General features: G+C 43.8%; 2 protein-coding genes across 3 annotated transcripts in view; one reads left to right on the forward strand and one right to left on the reverse strand.

Moving 5' to 3' along the window:
• Positions 1-7,750: 7,750 nt before the first annotated feature.
• samm50l (sorting and assembly machinery component 50 homolog, like) lies at positions 7,751-17,567 on the reverse strand. Its single transcript, XM_085436676.1, has 15 exons — positions 17,123-17,567; positions 16,245-16,358; positions 15,385-15,486; positions 15,203-15,290; positions 14,950-15,056; positions 14,667-14,797; positions 11,831-11,918; positions 11,628-11,756; positions 11,438-11,509; positions 10,865-10,951; positions 10,600-10,670; positions 10,242-10,309; positions 9,557-9,703; positions 9,162-9,303; positions 7,751-8,546 (listed from the first exon to the last, which is right to left on the reverse strand). Exons 1-15 carry the CDS (start codon positions 17,141-17,143, stop codon positions 8,501-8,503), a joined length of 1,413 nt encoding a protein of 470 aa, XP_085292802.1. The 5' UTR covers positions 17,144-17,567; the 3' UTR covers positions 7,751-8,500.
• Positions 17,568-24,955: 7,388 nt separating this feature from the next.
• The window catches only part of scube1 (signal peptide, CUB domain, EGF-like 1), a 120,996-nt gene continuing 119,832 nt past the window's right edge, over positions 24,956-26,119 (forward strand). For both annotated transcript variants that reach the window (XM_085436505.1, XM_085436506.1), the window contains exon 1: positions 24,956-25,199. In XM_085436505.1, coding sequence (XP_085292631.1) covers positions 25,112-25,199 — 88 coding nt within the window. In that variant the 5' untranslated portion in view covers positions 24,956-25,111. The remainder of the gene's footprint in view (positions 25,200-26,119) is intronic.

Below are 26,119 nucleotides of genomic sequence, written 5' to 3' on the forward strand. Positions count from 1 at the left end.
TACAGATCTGAAAAGTAAAACAAATGTCAAAGTGCAAAAAGACTTATGGTCCCATAGAAGTCTATTCCATTTGCCTGGAATTAGGTGAACACCTTTGTGACAAATTTAATGGCTCAGTCATTTGTTTCATGTCATATTTAATAAAAGACTGACATGGTGGCATGTGGAATTGTCCATTTTGCACATATTTGGTCATTCTAAGCGTCAGAAGGGGAAAGATCATTCTGGGAATGCCTACTGGCGAAGGATGTGTGACTGACAAGTCCAGTGTGTGAAGTTTAACTACAGTCTAAGGAGCTTGGAAAGAAAAGCATCTGGACTTCTTTAAGTTTCTTGAAGATGTTTCACTTCTCATCTGAGAAGCTTCTTCAGTTCAGAATTTCTTCAGAGAACTGAAGAAGCTTCTTGAATGAGAGGTGAAATGCTCTTCAAGAAACTTAAAGAAGTCCAGATGCTTTTCTTTCCAAGCTCCTTAGACTACGATGACCTGAACGACTGAGAACCTTAACAGACAGTTCTTCCCTTCATTCATCATGCCTGATTTCAAAACACCAAGATGAAAACACTCATCTTGAGTCTTCATGGGACTATGGTGAGATCAGTTATGCCTCTTATGATGCTGTCCCAGACTTCAAAGCAGTATAAAACATGTTTGCAGCCTGTAACAACTGTGCATGCGCTTATTTTTCGTTTTAAGATTTCCGTGTTTAAATCATAATAAGATTTATTTTTAATTTTAATTAACTTGAGGTGAGTCAGATTCTTTCATTCAAGTCACTGAATGAATCTCTTGACATGTTTGGGGGTAGGTGCCTTTTGTAGCATTTTAATGCAATTATCTGACAGATTATATGGTCTACACCATAGGTGTCAAACTCTGGCCAAATTTGGCCCGCAACCTAATTACATTTGGCCCGCGAAGCCATACCAAATTACTATTAGAGCTGGCCTACTGGTATTATACAGCTAATATATATATTGTTTAGTATTAAGCTTTGCTTGTTCCATATTCAGTTTTTCAGCAAAATGTGTTTGAGTCCATAAGAAAAGATTCATTCTTATATCTGGAGGAATAAATATATTTCAATAAATATTAAAGTTAGCCTGTGACTTTGATCCAGTTTTGAATTTTGGCCCACTGTGTATTTGAGTTTGACACCCCTGGTCTACACTGTTATTAACTATACTAACACTCTGTTCCAGAAGTCTGTGCTGCAAAGAGGCAAAGTGAATACCGCACCTGCAGGAGTAATGGGGGTCATCAGTCGGTTCAGCTGGATGTTCCAGTGCCGTACCTGTTGACTGGCATTCCTCAGCCTCTCCTGAACCTCCTGGAAACAAAAATCATGCAGGCATCTTCATCAGTGTTGTTTTAGAAGAGCACTAAATAAGATGCTGCTCACAAAGCCAGTCAAAACAAACTTGTTCACCTCCAGACGCTGGTGACTTCTTTGGCGAGATGCCTGCAGATCCTGGAGCTCCTGAGAGGCAGAGTTGAGGGCTGAGGGGGTGTCCTCATCGGGACTGCCATCTGACAGCTCCTGTATGGGGCTGAGGTTTTGCATTGTACGTTGCTGCTCCTGGAGGAGCTGGAAATGTTTCCTCTTTTCATCTTCAGCCTGCAGCAGCCTGAAGGAGGGGAAAAAGGGAAGAAGCAACTGAAAATGTTAATACTTCTCATGGATATCTCAGATCTCCATCACAAATAAAATAATAAAGGGCCATAATAAGAGTTAGAAATCCATTGTTACCGCTCAAGCTCCAGTCTGGCCCTCTCCTCCTCCAGCCGAGCCTGGATCTCCATATTAAGGGCAACTTCCAGCTGCTGCTGTGTCAGCTCCAGCTCCCTGATCCTCTTCTTCTGTTGTTCAGCCTCCTTTTCCTTCACCTGCATCTCAGCCTGCATGCTGTCTTTTATCTATGCACACACACACACACACACACAGCTACATAAACAGATGCACCAACAGAGCGGTATAAACTGACCTATTCCTGAATGACCTTTTCCTGGACTGTCATAACCATTTTTCCAAATCATTAAAGACTAGGTGTGAATTTTATAATGACAGTCAACATTTTGCTGGAGTTCTCAAAGATCAAAGTCAAGGAGAAAAGACTCTGTACATAATTGGTGTCAAGTGGAAAACTTTTTTTTTTACCATCACAGCCTCTTTCAGCTGTCTTTCCAGTTCCAGCTGCACCTCCCTCTGCTTCCTCCGCTCTCTCTCCTCTGCCTCCCTTCGGCGAGTTTCCAGTTCCCGTGCATGCTGTGAAACAGATGAAAGAGACATTGTTTGCTTTGTGTTTTCACCTCTATCCAGCAGGTGACACTAGGCCATCAGCTTCGAGGTTCAACGTATTGTGCTTTCAGCGGTGCTCTTCTTGATAACTTGGTTGAAGTAAGTGGGTATTTGAGTTCATGTTGCTTTCCTTACAGCTGTAAGTAATCTGCTCATTCCGCTTTTGATCTTTGGCACCAACAAGTGATTTTTTCCCAGAGAAGTGCTGCTCACAGGAGATTTCCTCCATTTCAGACCATTTTCTATAAACCGGTTAGATGGTTGTACAGTTTCTGAAATACTCAGACAAGTCTGTCCGACACAAACAACAATGCATGTTCAAAGTCATTTAAATCCCCTTTGACCTTCAGCAGGTCATCTTATTAATGTATACATGCCTAAATGCACTGAGCTGCTGCTATGTGATAGGCTGATTAGGTATTTGACCTAATGAGCAGCTCAACAGGTGTATCTAACAAAAATTTGGCCAGTGAGTGTACAGTGGGGCAAAAAAGTATTTAGTTAGCCACCGATTGTGCAAGTTCCCCCACTTAACATAAGAGTTATGAGTTATAAGATGCAGGTCGATGTGTAAAAATAACTCAGTTGTTTGGTGGTGGCTATGGCAGGGCTTCCACAGAGGCCAGCAGGTGGATGAGGGAAGGGGAAGCAGGAGGAGAGCCCCGAGGCAGCCACCAGTCCGAGTGTCAGGTGAACTGAACTTCAGGTAAGAAGTTATGAGCTGCAGTCTATCTGGGTCAGATATAAACCAAGTTTAGGTGGAGTTTATTTTCGTTGTGCTGACTTTTTACAGTCAGTTACAATACCTCATACTGTGTGAGCTAGCATGACAAGTTTATACAGATGTTCGGTTGCTATGATGTTACTGATAGTGAACTTTATTTTATTCATAAGGTTAGTTAGTAGAGTTGCCAACAGCTCCTTAAAAATGGAATGGTCCCTCATTCAGAGAAAATATTACGCGTTTGGTATTGAGCTGAGAAGAGACGCAGTTTGTCCCGGACTTCAGCTAGGATGGAAAAAGACACAAAACTGGAGTTATTCTGTCTTTACGCTGCACAGCTGCTTCTTCTCCTCTCATTCTCTCTCCTCTCTCTCCTGTTGCTACTTCAATCATGAAACTGATCAATGATCAGCTGATCGTCTCTCTTGTTTGTTTATCACCCACTTTGAGCCAGAAAGAGGAAACCAGCGGATGTCGCGCTAAACAGCAACAGCACGTTTAAGCTTGATCAGCTGTTGTTAGAATTTATTTAGTTAGAATGTTTGCTGGAGCCACAGCTGTAAAGCTGCTGGTCATGATGTCGGTTTGGATATGTGGTGAGAGGGAAACATGAAGATGAAACCAGGAGATGTCCTTACTGAACCATCAGAGCTGAACAGGTGATGGAGAAACAGGTTTACCTTTTAGGTGACAGGAATGAGTTGAAGTTATGAACTGTTTCTGAGAGATAAATAACACCAGGATCCTTTTTTTATGTAGCTGACAGCTGGTAACTGTGCAGGGGCGGGTCTAGCAAAGTGTTGCCAGGGGGCCAGGTAGGGCATTAACAGGGAGAGGAGGGCATAAAGAAATACTTTCTTATTCTCATTTAAAATATCTAGCTTTTATTAAATAATTATCTGAATCTTGCGAAGAAAGTTTTTATCTGACGTAAAATGTATAGAAATCATACATATACCAAAAAGACTGTACATCACTGTCACAGCAGCATCTGTTTTCATTCAAAGGCTTTATGGCTTTAATACCTGGTGGGCCAATCTGTAGTGAAAATGCCCAATTTTTTGTCCCAGTCCAGCCCTGCAGGTTAATACTGGCAGTGTCACCATGCCAGCTGACTGCATTTCATCATCAGCCAGTGTTGTTCTCAATATTACCAAAGTAAGGCAGCATATAAAGTATTTACTTGCTTTCAGGTTTTATTCAAATGTTAGTCTTTTCAGTTGTTTCTCCACTTTTTTCCTGTTTCAAAATCAAACACCAGTTTGTGAGAAGATTATCTTCTTTCTTTTTTTTTAACAGGCAGATAAAGTTTTGCATTGGCTAATTTGCCAATTGTATGTTAAAAATGTTCATATTTTAATATTCAAAAATGTTTTTGCCCAAAACACATGTGCACTACATGTCAGTAAAATACTATGCAAATATTGATGTCCTTGAATGCTGAATAAACACTGACTGATTGTATCTCTTGTACTTAATCAACACAGTATCTAAACACTTTGCACCGTAGTGGTTAAAATCTCATTCTAATAAGGTTACGGTTATTAGGTTTACAGGGTTATTGAATTATGGTTAACGGCTGGTAGAATTGTTTTTAACATTATCTGCCAATTACATCTGCCACCCTTCTCCAAATCTGTGCCCCTACCTGGCCCCCCCAACAAAAATTTTCTAGACACGCCACTGCCGTAGCTTGCCTCCACCAGTGTGTGAATGTGAGAGTGAATGAATAGTGGCATTGTAAAGCGCTTTGGGTGCCTTGAAAAGCGCTGTATAAATCCAATCCATTATTATTATTATTATAAATACTTTAAAACTAAACATGTTCCCTAAAACGGTGACAGAGCTACAGACCCATGACAGCCTTACACAGGTAGCCAGCAGCTGTGACCAGCACTACTTGTGCAGTTAATAAAAGGACAGGTAATGTTTGTCGCGCTGTTGCACACACAGCACGCTCATTTGTTTCAGTTCGTCAGTTGCAACAAGACAGCTTACCAACGTGTACGTAATAAGCTGATACTCCTGTGTGCTACACACTACAGTGTGCGCTGTACACCTACTTACTGGTTGTGTCGCATCAGTCTGTGTCTCTGAGTTAACTTGTGTTTCTCCTGCAGCTCCGGACCACTAAAAATGCGCGTGCTCTTTGTGAGCTCGTTCCCGGCTCGTAACCAGCGCGTTCTGCCGTCAAGAGTGATCATTGGTTAAATGTGATCATGTGACTGATGCAAGCCAGATCCTTTTATTTAGCAAAACTGTGATTAATAGTTAAATAAAAAATAAAAATGTTAAGGTTGCCTCAACAAAAGGGCACTTTGGGCACCCATCAGGAAAGGGGCGGGTGCTCAAGCCCCTCTAGCCCCCCCCTCTGCACGTGCCTGCCAGTACGCCTCATCTGTACTGGATTACATCTCCGAAACCACAGACAGTGTCACCACCCAGAAACGGATCACCATGTACCCCAACCAGAAGCCTTGGATGAACCGGGATGTTCGTCTCCTCCTGAAGGCCCGCAACACTGCCTTTAGGTCAGGAGATGCACACGCCTACAGTACAGCCAGGGCTAATCTAAAGAAGGGCATCAAAAAAGCCAAACACCATTACAAAAAGAAGGTAGAAGAACACTTCTCCAACTCCAACCCCCGACACATGTGGCAAGGACTCCAGACCATCACAGACTACAGGACCACCAAACCCTCCCCCGCATCCTCTGATGTCTCCTTCCTCAACGTGCTCAACAACTTTTATGCTTGTTTTGAGCGAGGGAACCCCACAACCAAAGCAGACATGACGCCAGACCACCAACCTCTGACTCTCTCCCCCACCGATGTAGGAGCGGTGCTGAGCAGGATCAATGTCCACAAGGCTGCAGGTCCTGATGGCATCCCCGGGCGTGTTCTCAGAGCGTGTTCTGGGGAGCTTGCAGGAGTGCTCACAGACATATTCAATCTGTCCTTGGCCCACGCTGTGGTACCGGCCTGCTTCAAATCCACCTCCATCGTCCCCATACCCAAAAACTCCAACCCATCTTGCTTCAATGACTACCGCCCAGTAGCACTCACCCCCATCATCACTAAGTGCTTAGAGCAGCTGGTCCTAGCACACTTCAAATCCTGTCTCCCCCCCACCCTGGACAACGATGAGGCCGCCTACAGGGAGGAGGTGGATCGTCTGGCTGTGGTGCGACAGAAACAACCTGCTGCTTAACACCGAGAAGACCAAGGAGCTCATCGTGGACTACAGGAGGAATGCTGACCCACATCCACCCATCCACATTAAGGGGACGGCTGTGGAGCGTGTGAGCAGCTTCAAGTTCCTGGGAGTCCACATCTCCGAGGATCTCACCTGGACGACCAACTGCTCCAAGCTGGTCAAGAAGGCTCACCAGCGCCTCTTCTTCTTGAGGACTCTGAGGAAGAACCACCTGTCCTCAGACATCCTGGTGAACTTCTATCGCTGCACCATCGAGAGCATCCTGACCAACTGTATAACAGTCTGGTACGGGAACTGCTCTGCCTCGGACCGGAAGGCGTTGCAGAGGGTCGTGAAAACTGCCCAGCGCATCGCCGGAGCACCACTTCCTGCCATAAAAGACATCTACAGGAAGCGGTGTCTGAAAAGGGCTGGGAAAATCATCAAAGACCACAGTCACCCATCACATGGACTCTTCACCCTCCTGCCCTCTGGGAGGCGCTACAGGAGACCACCAGGTACCGGAACAGCTTCTTCCCCACAGCTGTCAGACTCCTGAACTCTGCCTCCTGACATCTGACCCACGTTAACTCATGGACTGGACATACACACACACACAATGGACAACTGTACCCTCAAACACACAATAATAACATGGACTGAACTCACTCACAACCACTAGCACTTTATATAGCCTCTGTAGAAACTATCTACACCCTCACTTATCTTAACTGCACTACTGTATAGCTCTGTGTAAATAATCATTCTGTACATTCGATAATCTTTAACCCTACAACTGTTTACAACTTGCATAGTTCCCATTTCTGTATAGCTGTATATCTCAGATTCTGTAAAGTTATTTATTTCATATTCTGTATAGTTTTTCATATTTATATCCTGTTCATATCCTGTACATAGCTTGTACTCACTACAGCCTGTACATACTTATAGTTATAGAATATTCACAACATACTTCATACCGTGTACATTATAACATACCATAATAGACCCATTTCTGTAATATACTTACATATCTATACTATTGCTAATATATATTGTAATATATCTATATCACTAAAGCACTTCTGGATGGATGCAAACTGCATTTCGTTGCCCTGTACCTGTGCATGTGCAATGACAACAAAGTTGAATTCTATTCTATTCTATGTTATTACCTGCTCAAATAAGATTCAGATTTATTAACAGATGTAAAGGCTGTGGTCCAAAACAATCTAGTCAAGGTCAAACCTAACAGAGAACCATTTGCTGTTATGAAATGAAAAACCAGGCCACTGCCACAGAGCCCTAACCGTCAAGAGAGACAGCGCTACTGAAGAAAATGTTTACTGTGAGAATCATTTAAACAAATGCATAAATATTGGCACACGTCCGTGGTATCAATTTGCAGCTCTTATTAGAGCTTCAAACAAACCCACTAAAAGGTATAAAACAGGGCGATTACCCGCCTCTTTTACTTTTATCCCATTCTGAGTGTGTGTTTGAGACACCAAACAGGGGAGAGGAAAGAAAGCAGGGAGCAGATGTGATTTATTTGTGAATAGCTTGAACAACATCAAAAAGAGGTAAGAGCACTGTTGGTGGATGCTGCTCGGGGGAGGGTTCCCGCCTCTGCACGTCTGACAGATGAGCACGGGAACGCCGCTCCTCTTCGCTTCCTTCCCGCGCCACCGTTGTGATCAAAAAAAGTGCTGGTTTCTATACTGCAGTCCATCAAGTACAATTCGAGCAAACACGCCAACTCAGGAGAGAGCGTGCGGTGTATGTTTAACTGTCAAATTAAATGATTAACATGTGATGCTCCTGGAGAAGCAGATGGCATGTTGCATGCCCAGAACATCTTTAAACATTCTGGAAATTCTTTATTTTGTGTTGTCACGGGAAACAACTTGGTTGGATTATTTTACCACAAACAAGGTGCCAGTGCTGCTGACCTCAAACAAAGGAAAAGCAAAGAAACCAGGAAGAGGAATCATCGATCAATGACTGCTGAGACGCTTTTTCACCCGTGTTGGGTATTTTACAGAGCTGCTAAACACATTTTATATCAGGTTGCGTCTGACTGACCAATCAGCTGAGTTCTGTAAAATGTCTAACTATCATTTTGTTGCATGTAAAAGAAGAGTTTGGCAAGGTCAGGCACATTTTTATCCAGGATCCATGCTAGTGTTACACAGTCTACGACAAGTTACAGGTGACAATGACAAAACGTTTCCCTTTTCACATCAGCGACTGGAGGACTCGGGGCGGCAGACAGATGAGGTCACAGGAAACGAATTCCAGCTCCAAACTGGACACCGTCACATATCCTACAGAGGAGACGAGAAACACAAGTCGGGAAATCCGGAGGCAGGCTCTCACGCTTAACGAGACATTTCCCAGAAACCCTGCTACCATGAAGCTCGACGCTATATTTTTAGTCTGTTATTGACGTAAAATCAGTTATGTCAGGTATCGATATCGAGCCAAAAACGTGCAGAGTTAAGGACGAGCTGGAAGGTTATCTGTAGTTTACATACAGCCGTGTTTCTTCTGTACAATACTCTGAATCTAATGTTTCTGTGCAGCACTGTGCTCTCATAAAAACATTGATTACTGCCTCAGGACCACCACTACCACACTGCTGTTGTAGACTCCTTACTGGCACTGAAAGCAGGCTGGGCTGTTTTTGCACTCACTGCACATCTACGTTACCACATTAGGTAGAAAGTAGTCCCAGTTTGTGCCATTCACTGAGGTAGTTTCAGCATTTTTCTTTTTTTTCATCTGATACAATAACGCCATCATCACCTGACTTTGGACAGTCCTCCTACACTTTTAAAATTCAATAACTGCTAACCAGTTAGCCATGCCCTTTCCATGTTGCATCTATAAAAACCCTGAACCCTGTAAAATGCAGTAGTCATTTTGCACCGGACCCCCACCTGTCCCCACTCTGAACTCCCATGGGCACACAGTAGTTGAGTTCCAGTCTGGCGATGTTTCCAAGCCGCAGTACGATGCCCGCTCCGTACGACCAGCGAATACACTCAGCTAGCTTCTGAAGGTGTGCTCGTGGACCGTCACCTGCACAACATAACATGGAACAATGATGCAGCACAACTTGCACACTACAGATTCATGGCATCATTTCTGTTAAACAGTAACAGCTGATTGAGAAAAAAACTTTCCTCAAAAAAATGTAAATAAAATTGTCACGAAGCCCAGATGGAAACGAACTTATTATATCTTACTGTGAAAGAGCCACAAACAGGCAAACGAATCAAAGACAGAGGCAAAAAGAAAAAGCTGAATCTCACAGACGACAGTGTTCACCCACCATAGCTGAGGTTGCAGAGATTTCCTGCGTTGAGAAAGAAATGTGTTCTAAAAAGGTCTCCAAAGCCTCCCTTGCCTGGTCTGAATGGTAGAGGAGTGTAGAGGTGCAGACCACCTGCCCAGTATGCTTCTCCACCCAGGTAGTCACCTAGAACACACAGAGGAACCACAGTGAACTGTCTATTTTTGTTCTTCTGTGCTGCTAAGCTCTAATGTGTATGTGTTAGTCCCCGTAGGGATTCGCCCAGTGAAGCAGTGGGCAGCCACCAATGCAGCGCCCGGGGAGCAGTGTGTAGGTGCTCAGGGGTACCTCAGGGTAGCTGTTCAGTAGAGTCGAACCCCCGACCTTCCGATCATGGGGCAACCACTCTACCTACTGAGCTATCTGCTCTGTATTTGTACTGCTTGTTAATATGCTGCATGGGAGTCCATCCACATTCAGACAGCACAGAGTTACAAACCTGTACCTTTTGGTAAACGGACTGATTCCTATGTATCCGTCTGGTTCAGGCTGTCACATCATTTGGAAACAATGTAACACAGACGTACCGCATTACAATTTAACTAACGTAAGCCTCGTGACAGAAAAACAGCTCACAGTTTGCAGACCGCTCTTTCTCAGGTGTTCAAACATTTGTGACAGAACACTTGGTGATGTCTGTTATCGATGTCACAATGGACTTTACCTTCACTCTGTGGCCCGATGCTGTACATCCCAAATCCTCGTACACTAGTTGGGCCTCCAAGGTAAAACCTGGACAAAATACAAAATGACTTCACCATCAGGCGACAGTTTGATGACAAAATGACAAAAACTGGGTAAAGAAAGCCGTAGGAAAGCAGTTCTACTGGTAAGTACAAAAGTCTAAAAGACAAATTATAAAAATAATTGTCCTCCTTCATACCAAACTCACAATAAATCAGCTTTATTATATTTCATTTGGAGTAACTGACTGCTCAGAAAGCTCAGTTTACTTGCTGATCTACTGTAGCAGTGCTGGTGAGTCAAAGTCAGACATCAGCTCTTGGAGAAATCAGGCATACCTGTCAGCTATGCAGGACGGCTGTCCTCCAATGGGATACAGCATCCCACCCCACAGAGAGGCAGACAAAACCTGAGGGGACATAAAACGTTTCTTATACACATCACATTTAGTTTAACAGCCAACTCTTTTGTCCCCTGCTGGTTGGCTGACATACACACAGCCTGAGTAATCAAGTATAAAATGACCAAGTGAAACCCTCCATAACACAGATATTATTACAGAATCATACTGAACGGGTCATGTGTGACTTATTTCACTCTTACAGAATCCCAGAAGAGCCGTCTGTTGAGCTGCAGCTCAAAATCCTCCTTCAAGAAGCTGGCGTCTCCTCCAGTGTATCCAGCCAGCTCCTACACATACAAACACACTCGGTTACAATCCTGCAACACACCTACTGATCATTATGATTTTGATGTTGGTAACAATATCATTCAATGGAAGAGTAGTAAAAAAAATCTCACAGCTAAAACTTTACTTTTTTCTTCAAGAACAGAGTTCAGGCTCATGTGTATAAAGATCCTTTGGGGGAAGATTGGAGTGAAAAAGGACCACGGTGTTATATTTAGGAAGACTTGAATCTAGTGATTTATCAGCGAAGGCTCATTTTCTCATAAAACTTGTACTCAGGTCTAAGGCACACCCACTGTGGCAACGCCTTTAGACCTGGAAGAAACGCCCATTTTTCCCTATACGGCCTGTCTGTCCATCGTACCTGACGTATCTCTCAGAGGTCAGGTGAGGCAAATGTGGGGATTGCTACTTTTTCAAACCTAATGTCAAGAGCCAAAAGTGTGGCAGACAGACGTTTACGAGTGTACTTATGTGCGCACACTTACCTGGTTGATGCGAAGTAAGGCACCTCTGCTGGGAAAGATGGCAGAGTTCCTTGAATCAACTGACACAGTGTGCTGCAAACAAAACCAACAGGAGACCTGCTGAACTGGTGCAATCATCAATAATCAATAACTCTCACGACATGATAATAAAGCACATGTTGAAAGGAACCGTAGTAATTCAGTGACATACAGAGAGAGCAGACTTCAGTGAGTGTCCACTCTCCTCTCGCACAGCAAAGGAAGCGCTGCGCGCCAGGCAGCCCAGCTCCCTCCATACACCCTCCCACTTCAGCGTGTGGTTGGTCACGCCAAGAGGAAACTGCAGAGAGACACAAATGTTACTCCTTCCCTCTCCCAGTAACTGTCATCATTTTTAATATCGTTTCCACTGACATTCAGTTCTGCAGATACGCCTCTGTCAGTCTCTTTCAAGGAGCTCCATGGAAACTGGCCCGTCACTTTGTACATGTTGAGGGTGAGGCTGAAACAGACAACGGCACATATTTCAACATATAGATGCCTATTGGTAGATGAATGCGTAAGAAACAAGTTAAATGACAAATCAGAAGAACGACTGCTGTCAGAAAATGCCACAAAGCTTTGTGAGTTCCTCATTAAACTAACTCCAGGTGATTTTCCTTTGGCTGTGGCTGAAACCTGTTTGGGGGAAATGGTGGAAAAAACAAAGAACTCCAGTAAGGAAAAACTCTGGTACTGCAAGGTCTACATGATTAGCTGTTCCACTATGATAAGTAACGCTGAAGGCTCATTGTGTCTATAACCTCGCAGAGACTGACAAGTACAACAAATGACCATGAATTACTTTTCATACATCAACTTTTAGGACAGGGTGGAAACTCCAGGCCTCGAGGGCCGGTGTCCTGCAGGATTTAGATCTCACCCTGGGTCAACACACCTGAATCACATGACTAGTTCATCACCAGGCCTCTGGAGAAGACATGTTGATGAGGTCATTTAGCCATTTGAATCAGCTGTGTTGGATCAAGGACACATCTAAGACCTGCAGGACACCAGCCCTCGAGGCCTGGAGTTCCCCAGCCAGTCCTAGGACAATTTCTTCATATTACAGAGAGCCTTTGTGTAGCATATGGTAGTTCGATGGAGGGGTGGGTACAGACTATAAGTACAAACTTTTATGTATATTTATAGATCACCACATCTTAAAGAAGCCACTGTACAGTACGAATGGATTTTAATGGGGGAACCAGACAGGACAGACAGTTTTGCATCAGCATGATTCTCTAACCTCAGCCTTCAAACTGCACAAAAGGTGCAAAACAATTACAACATATCCAGGTTTGAAATGCTCAAAGCATTTGTGTAATGAGGTTTCGAACCAGTCCGACTCCCACTGCCACAGTGACACCTACTGGCCACCTTCTGCTAGTATCACATTTTGAAAATGCTATTCTGTAAAACAATAACACACATGTTGCACAATTCCAAACAATGCACTGACTGTACCGGACTATCAATAATTATGATCAACACATGTTAAACACAGCAAGCTGTGACTATGAGGAACAGTGTGTGACAGCAAATACCGCAGACAGGACAAAATATTAGGCACCTATGAAACTGAAGGTTTTGGTAAAAATTTTCCCGGTGCCTTTCTTGGGATTGAAGTGAATCCAATTGAGCTGAATGCATCTACAGACTCCAGAACAACTGCCCAGATACCAGTGAAGGACTTAGCCAAGTCAGGAATTTAGGAGGCGGTGAACCCTGAGGCAACAAGTACAGTGACAGCTTGGTAGGCAAGCCAGGAACTAATCTTGTGTCTATTTTTCTGTCCGGGAAAGAAAAGAAGACAAACTATGGAATGACAGGAAGTTGTCACATGCGGGGAAAGAAACCAGTATAATTCCTTCAACAAGTAGTCACCAGCAGGGAGACTGTGTGGAACTGATGTGTCTATAAAATAAAGGGAGGCAGCTGGTTTTTCCATCTATGGCTGAAAAGAGGATTAAAGAGGAAAGAGAAACAAAAGCTCTGCCTGGTCATTGAGTGAAGTCCAGTTAAACACCTGTGGTAGATGCATCAATCCCTTCCAAATGGGCAAGCTGCACAAACTTAAAGGGCCTGACAGTACCATCAGTGAAGACAGACTGTGAGGCTGTAGACCATCAATAACTCCACTTCTGCAGAAGAGACACCACCAAGCCAGACTGAAGCTTGCTAAAGATAAGCTGGAAAAAGACTAGGCGCAATGGAAGCACAGCCTTTGGTCAGATGAAATAAAACTAGAGCTCTTTGGCCACAGAGATTCTGCTTATGTTGGGAGAAAGAATGCAGAGGCATGCAGCCAGATGGATACCATCCTCACGGTGAAACACGGCGGTGGGAGTATTATGCTGCAAATGGAAGAACGCAGTCTTACATATTTGTTTAATATGTGCGTTGAAGGACATGTCCTGGTCAAAAATGACTCCAAGGTTCCTCACAGCGTTACTGGAGGCCAAGGTAATGCCATCCAGAGTAAGAATCTGCTTAGATACCATATTTCTAGGCTTTTCAGGGCCGAGTACAATAACCTCAGTTTGATCTGAATTAAGAAGCAGAAAGTTAGTGGCCATCCAGGTCTTTATGTCTTTAAGACATTCCTGCAGTTTAACTCATTGGTGTGTGTTATCTGGCTTCATGGACAGATAGAGCTGGGTGTCATCTGCATAGCAGTGTAAATGTATGCTATGTCTTCTAATGATGCTGCCTAAGGGAAGCATGTATAATGTAAACAGAATTGGTCCTAGCACTGAACCCTGTGGAACTCCATAATTAATCATATTGTGTAATCTGCATGAACAAATTGGAGTCCATTACATAGATATGATTCAAACCACTGCAGTTAACCTCTAAACATCAGGAGGACTAATAATCTTAACCCTGACAGTTTCTGATGCTTGTGAAATAATTCTTTCTCTGTGTGTAAAGTCAAAGCATCCAAAATAAAAGCATGTTTGGAAAAGCTGTGCTAAAAATTCCTGCTCTGTTTAACAGCGGAGTGAAGTGTATATGAACGCAGCTGATTGTAGTTATGGAAGAACATGAGAAAAATCACATAATGTCTCCATTTGTCAAAAAACTGAAAACCTTCTGAACAAGGCTGAACAGAGGATCCGTCTTGGGGAAAAAAAACAAAAAAAAAGAGCCCAACTGAAAAAAACAGTGAAAGAACAAGAACACAAAAGGCGGGATTTTGTGCACATACTTGCGTTCAAAATGTCCGGGTTGGGGCTTAAAGAAAGACAGGCCATAGGACGTCTCCTTGGTCCCATAGGAGAACTGGAAGGTAAGTTTCTCAGCTCGCCCCAACATGTTGGGCAGCTTCAAACCCAGAACCTGAGAGACGTTACAGAGGGTCACAAACACACCTCTGTCAAACAGGCAGCTCTGAGGTATGATAAGTGTCTTTATTAATACAAACTGGGCAAGTTATTCATCACTGTTAACACATGCAGCTTAAATAACATGCCAGCTGTTGCGTCTCTCACCATGCTTCCTTCATTGTTGCCAACCATGGTATTGTAGCTCCCTGTCAGCCTCTTGACCTCTGTCACCTCAAAAGTTACATCCAGGCCATTGGGCAGAGCGTCTGTACCTGAGGTCCAATCAGAACAAAGAATGCTTCTGTCAGCTGAGTGTTTACCACACTATGCAGTCACTTTTACAGACCATCCCTGCTTCACATGAGAACAGCAGGTGAAATCAAAGCTCTGTTCTGGGCTGCAGGTGTAAATCAGTTACCTTCAGATGTGTCGATCAGAACCTCGACGTCTTTGAAGATTCCCAGGCGGAGCAGCCTCTGCCTAGCGACATGAGCTCTTTTCATCACCTGAAAAAAGACCTCTGCAGTTATTTACGGATCTCAGATAGACTCACTGAGACGACCGTGACGGCTTAATGAAAAGCAGAATTATGAGACATACATCAATGAGATTTTTGGCATGGAAAACATCAGAGATCTCATAGCCAAGCAGATCCTCTTTGGTTCTCCCCAGACCCTGGATGTTCACATGCTGGACAACCACCTGTGATCAAGGATAAAAGTCACATCGTCACCAAACACTTACTTTCTTTTAAAAACTGCTACTTTTAATCATGTGTCTGATGGTCATATCCTATTGCATGACCTCGTGGTTGAGTCAACACACTGCATTATGAACTATGGCAATCTTACTGTATCCTACATTCAGTTTACACTTCATACACTTGTATGAAGTGGAGTTTGGTTAGGATCACAACAGTTACTATTATTCTTTGCACTATTGTGGTGCACAACACTTAGTTACAGCTATGCTCAGCACCGTACTATCAAGCATATATACATTTAGGACTGGAAACAGGGAAATCATCTCCAGACATTTCACACAAATAAAACTGTTGTAGCTTCTTAACAATCAATGCAAAGATTTTGTTCAGCTCCTTGAATTAAGGTCTGCACTTCGTTTGCATCTTGACAGTTTCATTTCATATTTTTGGTGGTTCCTCACAGAGCCCTAACCTACAAACAGGCAGCTCGCGAGCCGTTCTGCCTGTCCACGTGCATGCTGCGCTTGTAGCAATGACCCTACAAAGCAAATGAGCTGGCTACATCCAACTGTGACTGTACGGACAACCTGAGGCCTGAGTTTTTGGCTGATCGCGGTCACATTCTTAAAAGTTTAACTTTTTAGTTGATACTTGGCCATGTTTAATATGAACATCCAAAGCTGCAGAACATACATGACATAAAACAATAAACCATAGAAACATACAACTAGCATGTTTTGCTTTGACAACTACTCACATCTTTGTTTTCAAGGATCTCCTGTTTGGAGTCTTGCCCTTGGTCTGGAGTCTCCATGAAATCTTCAGGGTGGACATCCAAGTCCCGGCCATGCATTGGGAGTGGATCCAGACTCTGCACCGAGGACAAATAAAGTGCATTAATGCAAGGAAGCACAGGATACCTGAAACAAATTTGACTTTTGCAACATATTTAATTGAAAAAGTGTCCATAAAAAAGTTACATTTGCTATTTTTCCATGTCTGATGCTGTATTTTGTATTTTGAAATGGTTTACGTCACAGTACAAGAAGGAAATAAAAAGTCTCAAATTGGAAAAAACCCTTCGTATGACACCTTTAAAAACCAGCTGGAAAACAAAGGCCAAGAGGGTCAGTGGGTGGAGCTTCAGGAAGGAGTGTCTGATGCCGGTGAAAGTCGCTGGACGTGGAGTACTAGCAAAGACAGGAGTCCTGACACGCAGTAAATACGTGCGGGACATGACAAATGAATGACAATACTGGTCTGGGCAAGTACTGGAAAATAATGTTCACACAGGTGTGAATTTTTAGTGTTTTCCTTTAAATACTCGAAGGCGCAAATGTCCCTAAAATATAATCACTATAACCAGGAGTTTTATCTAAAACGTGGTGACAAACCAGCGGAGAAAAACCTGCGTTTCGCCTCGTTACGTGAGCTAAAGGCAAAGTGTAACCGTTTAATCAACAAGAGCAATCAACCAGTTTGACGCGTCGCTTTTTATTGTTGTTGGTCATTTTCTAACTGCGTGTGACAGTACGTGAAGTACACATGCTGGTGACTCTGTAGCCTGCAGCATTCACTGGGCAGGGAGGTCATGATATAAAATGCACCTAAAGGTTAGGATGAAATAAGCTTTACCTTAGCATGGACGGTCCCCATTTTAACTACCGGCGCCCCAAAACTCTTCAGTCCACGTCAGCTGCGCTTTAATACGGAGAAACTGGTAAGTGACAGCAGCTACTTTCTCCAGTACCAAACCCCCTTCAAGGAAGACGCCATGACAGTTGCTGGAGTTCAGTGCTGCGTTCGTGTACACCTTGTAATGTACAGAGCTTCAATCAAGGATAACACATTCGGTAAATGTTGACAGTCGGTAAAAGTTGCTGTGGTCATGTATATGTTCGCTGATAATTGAAACTGAATGAAATAACGTAACTTGAACGTTTCAGGTTGTTACGGGGTCGCTGTAATGTCAGTACGAGTTATCAGCTATTGTTTGTACTGTAACGCGAAAATAAAGGCACACTGTTATCCCCACAAAAGACTCCGTTCAGTATTCATTATTTTAGGACATTTTGACAGGTTACATGCGGTAATGTAACAAAAACAATCTCGAGGAGAAGAAAAAGATATGATTACATGATTGTAACTGTCAAAGCGAACATATTTCTGGTTCTTAAAGGCGTCACTGTGGCTTCTTCATGTGATTGGATGGAATGCAGCGCTGCTCTGCTCCGACCTGCCTCCTGGAGGTCTGTGCAAGACAGTCAAGCGGACCGATAAAAGACTTTTACGTCATTGGACTTGTCTGCTACGTCAACGAGTCACGTGACAACTACGCACGCAGACGCGACTGCGGCTGTATCTCAATTCAGGGGCTGTGTCCCAATTAGGAGACTGCACGCTTGAAGTACGCGCACTACGCGTACTACGTACGGTGCGTACGAGAAGTGCGGAAGTGAGAGGCTTGTGAAATGGGACGGTCTTGCCTTCGTCGCGCTGTTCAGGTTGCCTAGCAACCATGATACTAACCGCGAGAAATGTCTCATACGGCTTTGTGTGACAGAAATGAAGGAGAAAAAATGTTTTGTTGGTCATTCATTTTTGTCATGACATCACTTTGATTAGTTGAGTATCTGAGGCTGAGACCACAGGACTGTAAACATGATTGTTGGGCTTCCTTTCTGTGCTGAACACTCATTTAAGATTAGTTAGTAAATAACAATTAGCTAATGTTGTTCTTGAGACTAAAATCATCTCCCTGTGGTGAAAATATGGACAATATTATATGTATTGTCAGATAGATTGATTAGTGAGCTTGAACTCTGGGTCAGAGACTCAAGTTGCAGTTATTTATATGTCCTGTCACCTTAAATCTTCACTCAAAGACAAGTACCTTTGACAGCAGTGGCGGTCTTAGCCTGTTTGGCGCCCTGGACGAACACTCCCTCTGGCGCCCCACTCCCACACACACACATACATAAAAATTAACGATTGTACATTAACATAAAACTGTTGTCGGAACCATACTGAATTTCACCACAGAAACACACACACGCGAAGAGAGAGAGTATGCATAGTATGCAAACGACTACCAAACAGCCATCATAATTCGTCGTACATTGAGAACAGGACAAATCAACAACTGACAATGACTAATTAATATTAAAATCTGTAACATAATGTATTGTTTGGAGTTTAGTCTGTTACTGTTACTATTTTTACCAGTTCTTGGAGCAACTGTAACCCACATAATTTCCTTAGGGATTAATAAAGTATTCTGATTGTTTCAGGATACATAACCTGCCATTATCCAATCACACATCTGCTTGCCTGTATCTTTCGTTTCTCCTCCTCTTTTCTTTTTTTCTAAACTGAGCACCTGATGGCTTTGAACTTTTCTATTCCACCTTGGTTTTAATTTTGCACAGTATGAACACCCATCCCCCAACTCAAGGATCACCACAACATAACCTAATAGACCTACACCTTAGTTCACAGATTCACTTTGTCTAGGGTTTATTTCTAGGATTTCACACAACCCAGGATTCAAATCATGAACACATAATGGGCTTGGATTTACAGCATTATGAATGAAATGTGCTCTATTTGGAAGCAGCCGGCCCCCCTCAATGTTTCGATGTGTTGTGTGTGAGACTTTAAATCATCAACCTGTAAATTATATATTTTAAATTGTTATTGATCCCTTTACCTCTAGTCCTAAAGTGTATATTTATTTTCTTACTGGTCTTATATTTATTGTTTGTTTACTTGCACTGCTGTAACTGGAGCCTCGTCATCTCGTCTCTCTATATACTGGACTGTAGCGGAGATGACAATAAAGTTTACTTTGACTTCAGCAGCGAGCAGGCACACCGAGGGCTCTCGCGCTCACTTTTTACGTATAGAATTTTGAAAAAACATCGGTGCAAATTATAAGTCTGTATCATAATGTCTGGTTTTTGTGTTTGTTGGTTTGTTTTTATTTTGTTTTATTTTGGGGTGGATTATTAGATGCTGCTCCAGCCGGTCAGAGAATCACCCGCCGCCCCGCCCTCTCCTCCCTGTGCCGCAAGCAGCAGGCGCACCTCGCAAACAGAGGGCGCCCTTACTCCCAGCAAATGGGCAATAGAAAACCGATCGGTGCCTATGCCATTCCCAATATGCGCTGGCTGACGTCGGGGCAGCATGAGTACCAGCAATTTTTTATTTTTTTGCCGATGCCCGTGATGCCGCCCCCCACCACGATGCCGATCCAAAATACTCAAAGCTTCATAGAACTGAAACAAACATTTATTTTTAGTTCCATTCTGCTGCTGATACATACTTTAGGTTTCTGAACATTAAACTTGTTGCTGCCTTTCATAGTGTGTAGCTTGAAGGCCCTGAGTACTTTCTCCCACACTGGAAACACTGGGATGATCACATTATTTGAACATTACCTAATAAGACTGATTCAGCACAGACAGTCATGTTAAACTTTCCTAGCAGTCCTTCACAAACAGGGAACAGTCTGTCTATTCTCTCCATCTGTCAGCTGCTGCTGGCTCTTCCTCCTCCTCTTCCTCACATACTGCTGAGATTGTCCTGGTGGATCATCAGGGGTGCAAAGCCTCACAGATGATGTGCAGCAGTGTGTCCCTCAGTCTGTCCTCACTCTGGACACTTGCAGTTGTCACACATGGAAATCAAATGTGTGATAAGCTGCAGGATTCAAACACAAGTGTAACTTATAAACACACGTTCATACTTTTATTCCACAATCAGAGAGAAAGAAACAGAGAGAGAGTGCAGGACAGACAGACAGGTGACAGTCTCAGGTGTACACACTGCTACAAACAGGAGGATTTAGTGTTTGTGTTATTACGAGTGTAAACAAGAAGAGTCCCAGATGGTGCAGTGGACACATGTGTGACTGCTGTGATTGAAGCATCTTTCTGTCAGCTTAACGAGTGAACCGTCAGCTCGTTCAAACACACGTTAAAGTCCGTTTGGCTCGACACCACCGAACAGAGGCAGCAATATAACATAGCTCACATTAACAGTGCAGTGAATCCTGCTTGTGCCGTGATGTTCAGGACCGAGCAGCATCACTGACTTTCAGCTTGTTGTGTTTGTGGATATATGACTGACTTTAATTATCCATAAATCATCACATTCTCTGTCAGATTAAGGTCGACTATATATATATTTAGAAGTAGAGGCTTTAAAACCAAGTTAGTACAAACATTGCTTATGTTTGTAACTTTGCCGACATGTGGCCAACAGGAATGTTTTAATGTTCTTCATTATTAAACATTCGCACATAAATAAGTGACATCATATTCAGTACTTACTTTTGACAGTTCAGTCAACGCTTCCGCCGTTTTTTATTCGGCAAAATTATCCACACCCACCGCCGCGCTATGAAGTCTGGGATATGTTGGGCCACGAAGGCTACACAGACCCATCCTTAAAATTCAGGGAAATGAAGGACGCATTTGAGGGCCGCATTTCGAGCAGCCTTTGAATTGGGACAGCCTTCGTCGCGTCGCTGTGACGTAATCAGCCTTAAAATGCGGCCTTTAAGGCTGCAGACCCTGAACTAGGATACAGCTTCTATAACCACTCGGAGCTCTGGGTATGGCGTTATTTTTGTGCCACTATTCTGAGCACACGTAAAAAAAATTTGCGGGTGCAAGTGTTGCATTTTGAAGACAAATTTATTTTGAGCGAAGAAAAGCTAAATTTGGTGTCCAGCAGAAAGAGATGATCATCTTCCCGTAGCCGACTTTCACATAGAGGCTAAACAGACCAACATTGAACACATCACTAATACACCTGTAAGGCACACAGCAGCATTAAATAACTTCTTGAACTAAATGGTAAATGGCCTGTATTTGTATAGCGCTTTACTAGTCCCTAAGGACCCCAAAGCGCTTTACACATCCAGTCATCCACCCACACCCATTCACACACACATTCACACACTGGTGATGGCAGCTACATTGTAGCCACAGCCACCCTGGGGCGCACTGACAGAGGCGAGGCTGCCGGACACTGGCGCCACCGGGCCCTCTGACCACCACCAGTAGGCAACAGGTGAAGCCTACAGTGGGGCAAAAAAGTATTTAGTCAGCCACCGATTGTGCAAGTTCCCCCACTTAAAATGATGACAGAGGTCAGTAATTTGCACCAGAGGTACACTTCAACTGTGAGAGACAGAATGTGAAAAAAAAATCCATGAATCCACATGGTAGGATTTGTAAAGAATTTATTCGTAAATCAGGGTGGAAAATAAGTATTTGGTCACCTCAAACATGGAAAATCTCTGGCTCTCACAGACCTGTAACGTCTTCTGTAAGAAGCTTTTCTGTCCCCCACTCGTTACCTGTATGAATGGCACCTGTTTGAACTCATCATCTGTATAAAAGACACCTGTCCACAGCCTCAAACAGTCAGACTCCAAACGCCGCCATGGCCAAGACCAAAGAGCTTTCGAAGGACACCAGGAAAAGTATTGTAGACCTGCACCAGACTGGGAAGAGTGAATCTACAATAGGCAAGCAGCTTGGTGTGAAAAAATCAACTGTGGGAGCAATCATCAGAAAATGGAAGACATACAAGACCACTGATAATCTCCCTCGATCTGGGGCTCCACGCAAGATCTCATCCCGTGGGGTCAAAATGATCATGAGAACGGTGAGCAAAGATCCCAGAACCACACGGGGGGACCTGGTGAATGACCTGCAGAGAGCTGGGACCAAAGTAACAAAGGTCACCATCAGTAACACACTACAACGGCAGGGAATCAAATCCCGCAGTGCCAGACGTGTTCCGCTGCTGAAGCCAGTGCATGTCCAGGCCCGTCTGAAGTTTGCCAGAGAGCACATGGATGATACAGCAGAGGATTGGGAGAATGTCATGTGGTCAGATGAAACCAAAGTAGAACTTTTTGGTATAAACTCAACTCGTCGTGTTTGGAGGAAGAAGAATACTGAGTTGCATCCCAAGAACACCATACCTACTGTGAAGCATGGGGGTGGAAACATCATGCTATGGGGCTGTTTTTCTGCCAAGGGGACAGGACGACTGATCCGTGTTAAGGACAGAATGAATGGAGCCATGTATCGTGAGATTTTGAGCCAAAACCTCCTTCCATCAGTGAGAACTTTGAAGATGAAACGAGGCTGGGTCTTCCAACATGACAATGATCCAAAACACACCGCCCGGGCAACAAAGGAGTGGCTCCGTAAGAAGCATTTGAAAGTCCTGGAGTGGCCTAGCCAGTCTCCAGACCTCAACCCCATAGAAAATCTGTGGCGGGAGTTGAAAGTCCGTGTTGCTCGGCGACAGCCCCAAAACATCACTGCTCTCGAGAAGATCTGCATGGAGGAATGGGCCAAAATACCAGCTACTGTGTGTGCAAACCTGGTAAAGACCTATAGTAAACGTTTGACCTCTGTTATTGCCAACAAAGGTTATGTTACAAAGTATTGAGTTGTATTTTTGTTATTGACCAAATACTTATTTTCCACCCTGATTTACGAATAAATTCTTTACAAATCCTACCATGTGGATTCATGGATTTTTTTTTTTTTTTCACATTCTGTCTCTCACAGTTGAAGTGTACCTCTGGTGCAAATTACTGACCTCTGTCATCATTTTAGGTGGGGGAACTTGCACAATTGGTGGCTGACTAAATACTTTTTTGCCCCACTGTATATGTCTGACAAAAATAATTTCATTTTCACATATGTATGTTTACAGTGTTATGAACTGTAGTCCTTGAGTTCTAACAAAAAGAGAAGCCAGGCCATATCTGACCCTTCAGAACACGTGGAATATTTTGTCACAAGACAGCGAACCTCCTCCTATCCCTGCATTTCTTTTCATTGTGCTTTTCCTTTCAGTCAAATGACTACATACTCAATTTCCCCCCAAAGGTCTGTTTCCTAATTTGCTACTCCTTAGCCTCTTGACATCAGGCCACTAGGTGTCCTCCTTATCCATGAAAGCTCCAAAGTCATGCCGGTTACAGTTCAGAAAGCATATCAATGTGCAAGGAATGAGAAACACTGTCATCCTAAAAGATTAAAATTATAGGTAATTTCCCAGACTGTAAACCTCGGGGACATAAAGGAAAACACACCCATACCAGGGTTCATGGATGTAGGCATGTTGAGCAAGAGGGTGAGATGGAGGCAGGTGATCGGCTGAAAACAAAGGGAGCTGCCAAGAGAAGAAGAAGGAAAGGATTTATATTGCTGTTACTGTTTATTGTATGTTCTGGATATTTGTTTATTTAAACATCCATGCCAATAAAGCCCTTAAAAATAAAAATGAACACATTAAACTTCACCACACCTTACACCAAGTTCTTGATCTGGTTTGTTCTGAAACCATGTGACCAGCAAACACTTCCACCGACCTCGTACCGACCAGAAATCAGAAAGTGCTTCAGCATGACACCTAGTTTCTAGGAGGATGGAATTTTGTTTTCTGTCATCAGCCACTAGAGGGTGGATGGATTCAAAGATCTGGATCCAGGCAGAGGTCTTGGCTGTATGTAAAAGATGTCTGAAAGATTAATGAGGAAGCTGCGTAAGCCTGCATTCTCGCTAAAATCACTGCACACAAATAATTCAATAGTCTGGGGGGGGGGGGGGGGGGGGGGGGGGGGGCTCTGAGCCTCTGCTCACGACCCTGTGATGGCAAAGAGCAACAATAGTGTAGTGATTTTTAAAAATATCAGACCAGTGAGTGACTGTGTTCATCTTTTATATACAGTCTATGTATCTGACCCAAGCAAGAAACGCAGTCTGACGTGCATTTTTAAAACAAAGATTTATGCTGCTTCTACTGAACCCAGTAATATTTGTACACATTTAAATAGATTGTTCTTACTCATAACCTCCTTTTGCTATGGAAACATTAGGATTGCTCAAAGAAAATCGCTGCATGCGCGCTGACAGGACTCTGTATCGCCGGCGAAAGCTTTTAGTGGCTCACAGCGCGCTTGACTTTTGGCATCGGTATTTGTTATATGTCATGTGCGTGGGTTCTGATCAAAAAGTACCTTTCCCTCTCCATAGCCTCAGGCTATATCCACACTAATGCGTTACTGTTTTATTCATCTAAAGAGATCTGGAGAGGTTACTATACAAGTGATTTCACACAGGAAAACCTAGATAAATACTTCAAAATAAAAAAATCAGCTCCTGGGATGTCTTGGGGGTCGCCGGCCTTTTTGGTCATTTTTCACAATGATGTTTTTATCGGAGAGCTTTGAGCTTGAAAAGAACCCGAGTACCTCCATCACGTTGTCGTAGCCACCCTGTAGTCGCCCACTCTCTCTCTCTCGTTCTTACCGGCATACACCGGCCAATCAGAAAGCTAGGATCCCCACCACCACCACCCCTCCCCGTCTCTCTCTCTCTCTCTCTCCCCCCCTCTCTCTTCTCTTGCACTGCCAGTCCACTGAAAGCGGTCCTCCTCCTCTCCTGTCACACACACACACACACACACACACACACACACACACACACACACACACACACACACACACACACACACACACACACACACCACTCAGTCCAGTCCAAACCCCCAGAAAAGCCGTGCTGAATCCTCACACCGTCTGTCAGCATGGGGAGCGCTTGTTTTTCTCGGGACTTTTGTTTGTTCATCCTCCTCATAAATACTTGCGGGGTGATGGGGAATGCCGGACTGGCAGGTAAGCGCTCCCCTTTCCTCTCTGTCTTGCTTTATTGTCAACCATTAGTACTTTTGTGGTGGCTTCTGTCTTGCCGGCTCCGATGAGGAAATGATGAGTGAAAATATTGTCGCTGGAGACTTTAAAACAATCTTTCAAATATCCCGACGTCTTTAAACTTACCTTTTAACTACAATCGCATTGTGTATTAATACAGCAATGACATTACATGGCACTTGTTTTCATGTGACATAACAGCGCTGTGTTGATGCAAAAACTACACTTCATGGCACTGAAAACTCGCGATTGCGCACTATTTTCGCTCGGTGTGAATTTAACTTGGGCGTTTCATAAAAGCATACTTGATCTATTAAGCTAAGTGACACCACTTTGGCAGGACCTCTGTTTTACATCACCGTTTTCCCTCTGTGCGGCATTTGTGACGCGCAATTTGGTTTAGTGGTCTCCCAGACTTCACCGGAACTTCTGTTTCCTGCGCGCAAAGGTCAGTTTCAGTCGGAAACCACAGCTTGATCTATGGTCTGGGCTCTCGTTTGCTTTGATTTGGAGTGAGAGCGCTGCCTGATTTCAGGATTTTACTCAGGGGGTGAGACGGCGCAAGTCATTTAACGAAACGTAGCATCTCGTCTCCGGCTTTCCAGAGCTGGAGGAGGGGACGAGGAGGAAGGTGTGTGCGTGTGTGCGTGCGTGCGTGCGTGCGTGCGTGTGTGTGTGTGTGTGTGTGTAAATGTGGGGTGAGGAGGGTTGGTGAAGGTGACAGGAGGACCGTCAAAAGTCCCAGGAGGAACAGGCAGGCAGCAGGCGCCAATAACGAGCCTGTAGTAGCAGCAGCATATTGTTAAGACTCTCACCTCTGGGAACAGGGTGAGGTTATTGAGACAGCGAACCACGATGCAGGCAGCGCAGACAAACTCCTAAAA

Source organism: Copadichromis virginalis, linkage group LG17, assembly GCF_057382275.1.
Source record: "Copadichromis virginalis isolate Kocher_CV1m ecotype Utaka linkage group LG17, C_Virginalis_male_GT1.1, whole genome shotgun sequence".
Taxonomy (NCBI): Eukaryota; Metazoa; Chordata; class Actinopteri; order Cichliformes; family Cichlidae; genus Copadichromis; species Copadichromis virginalis.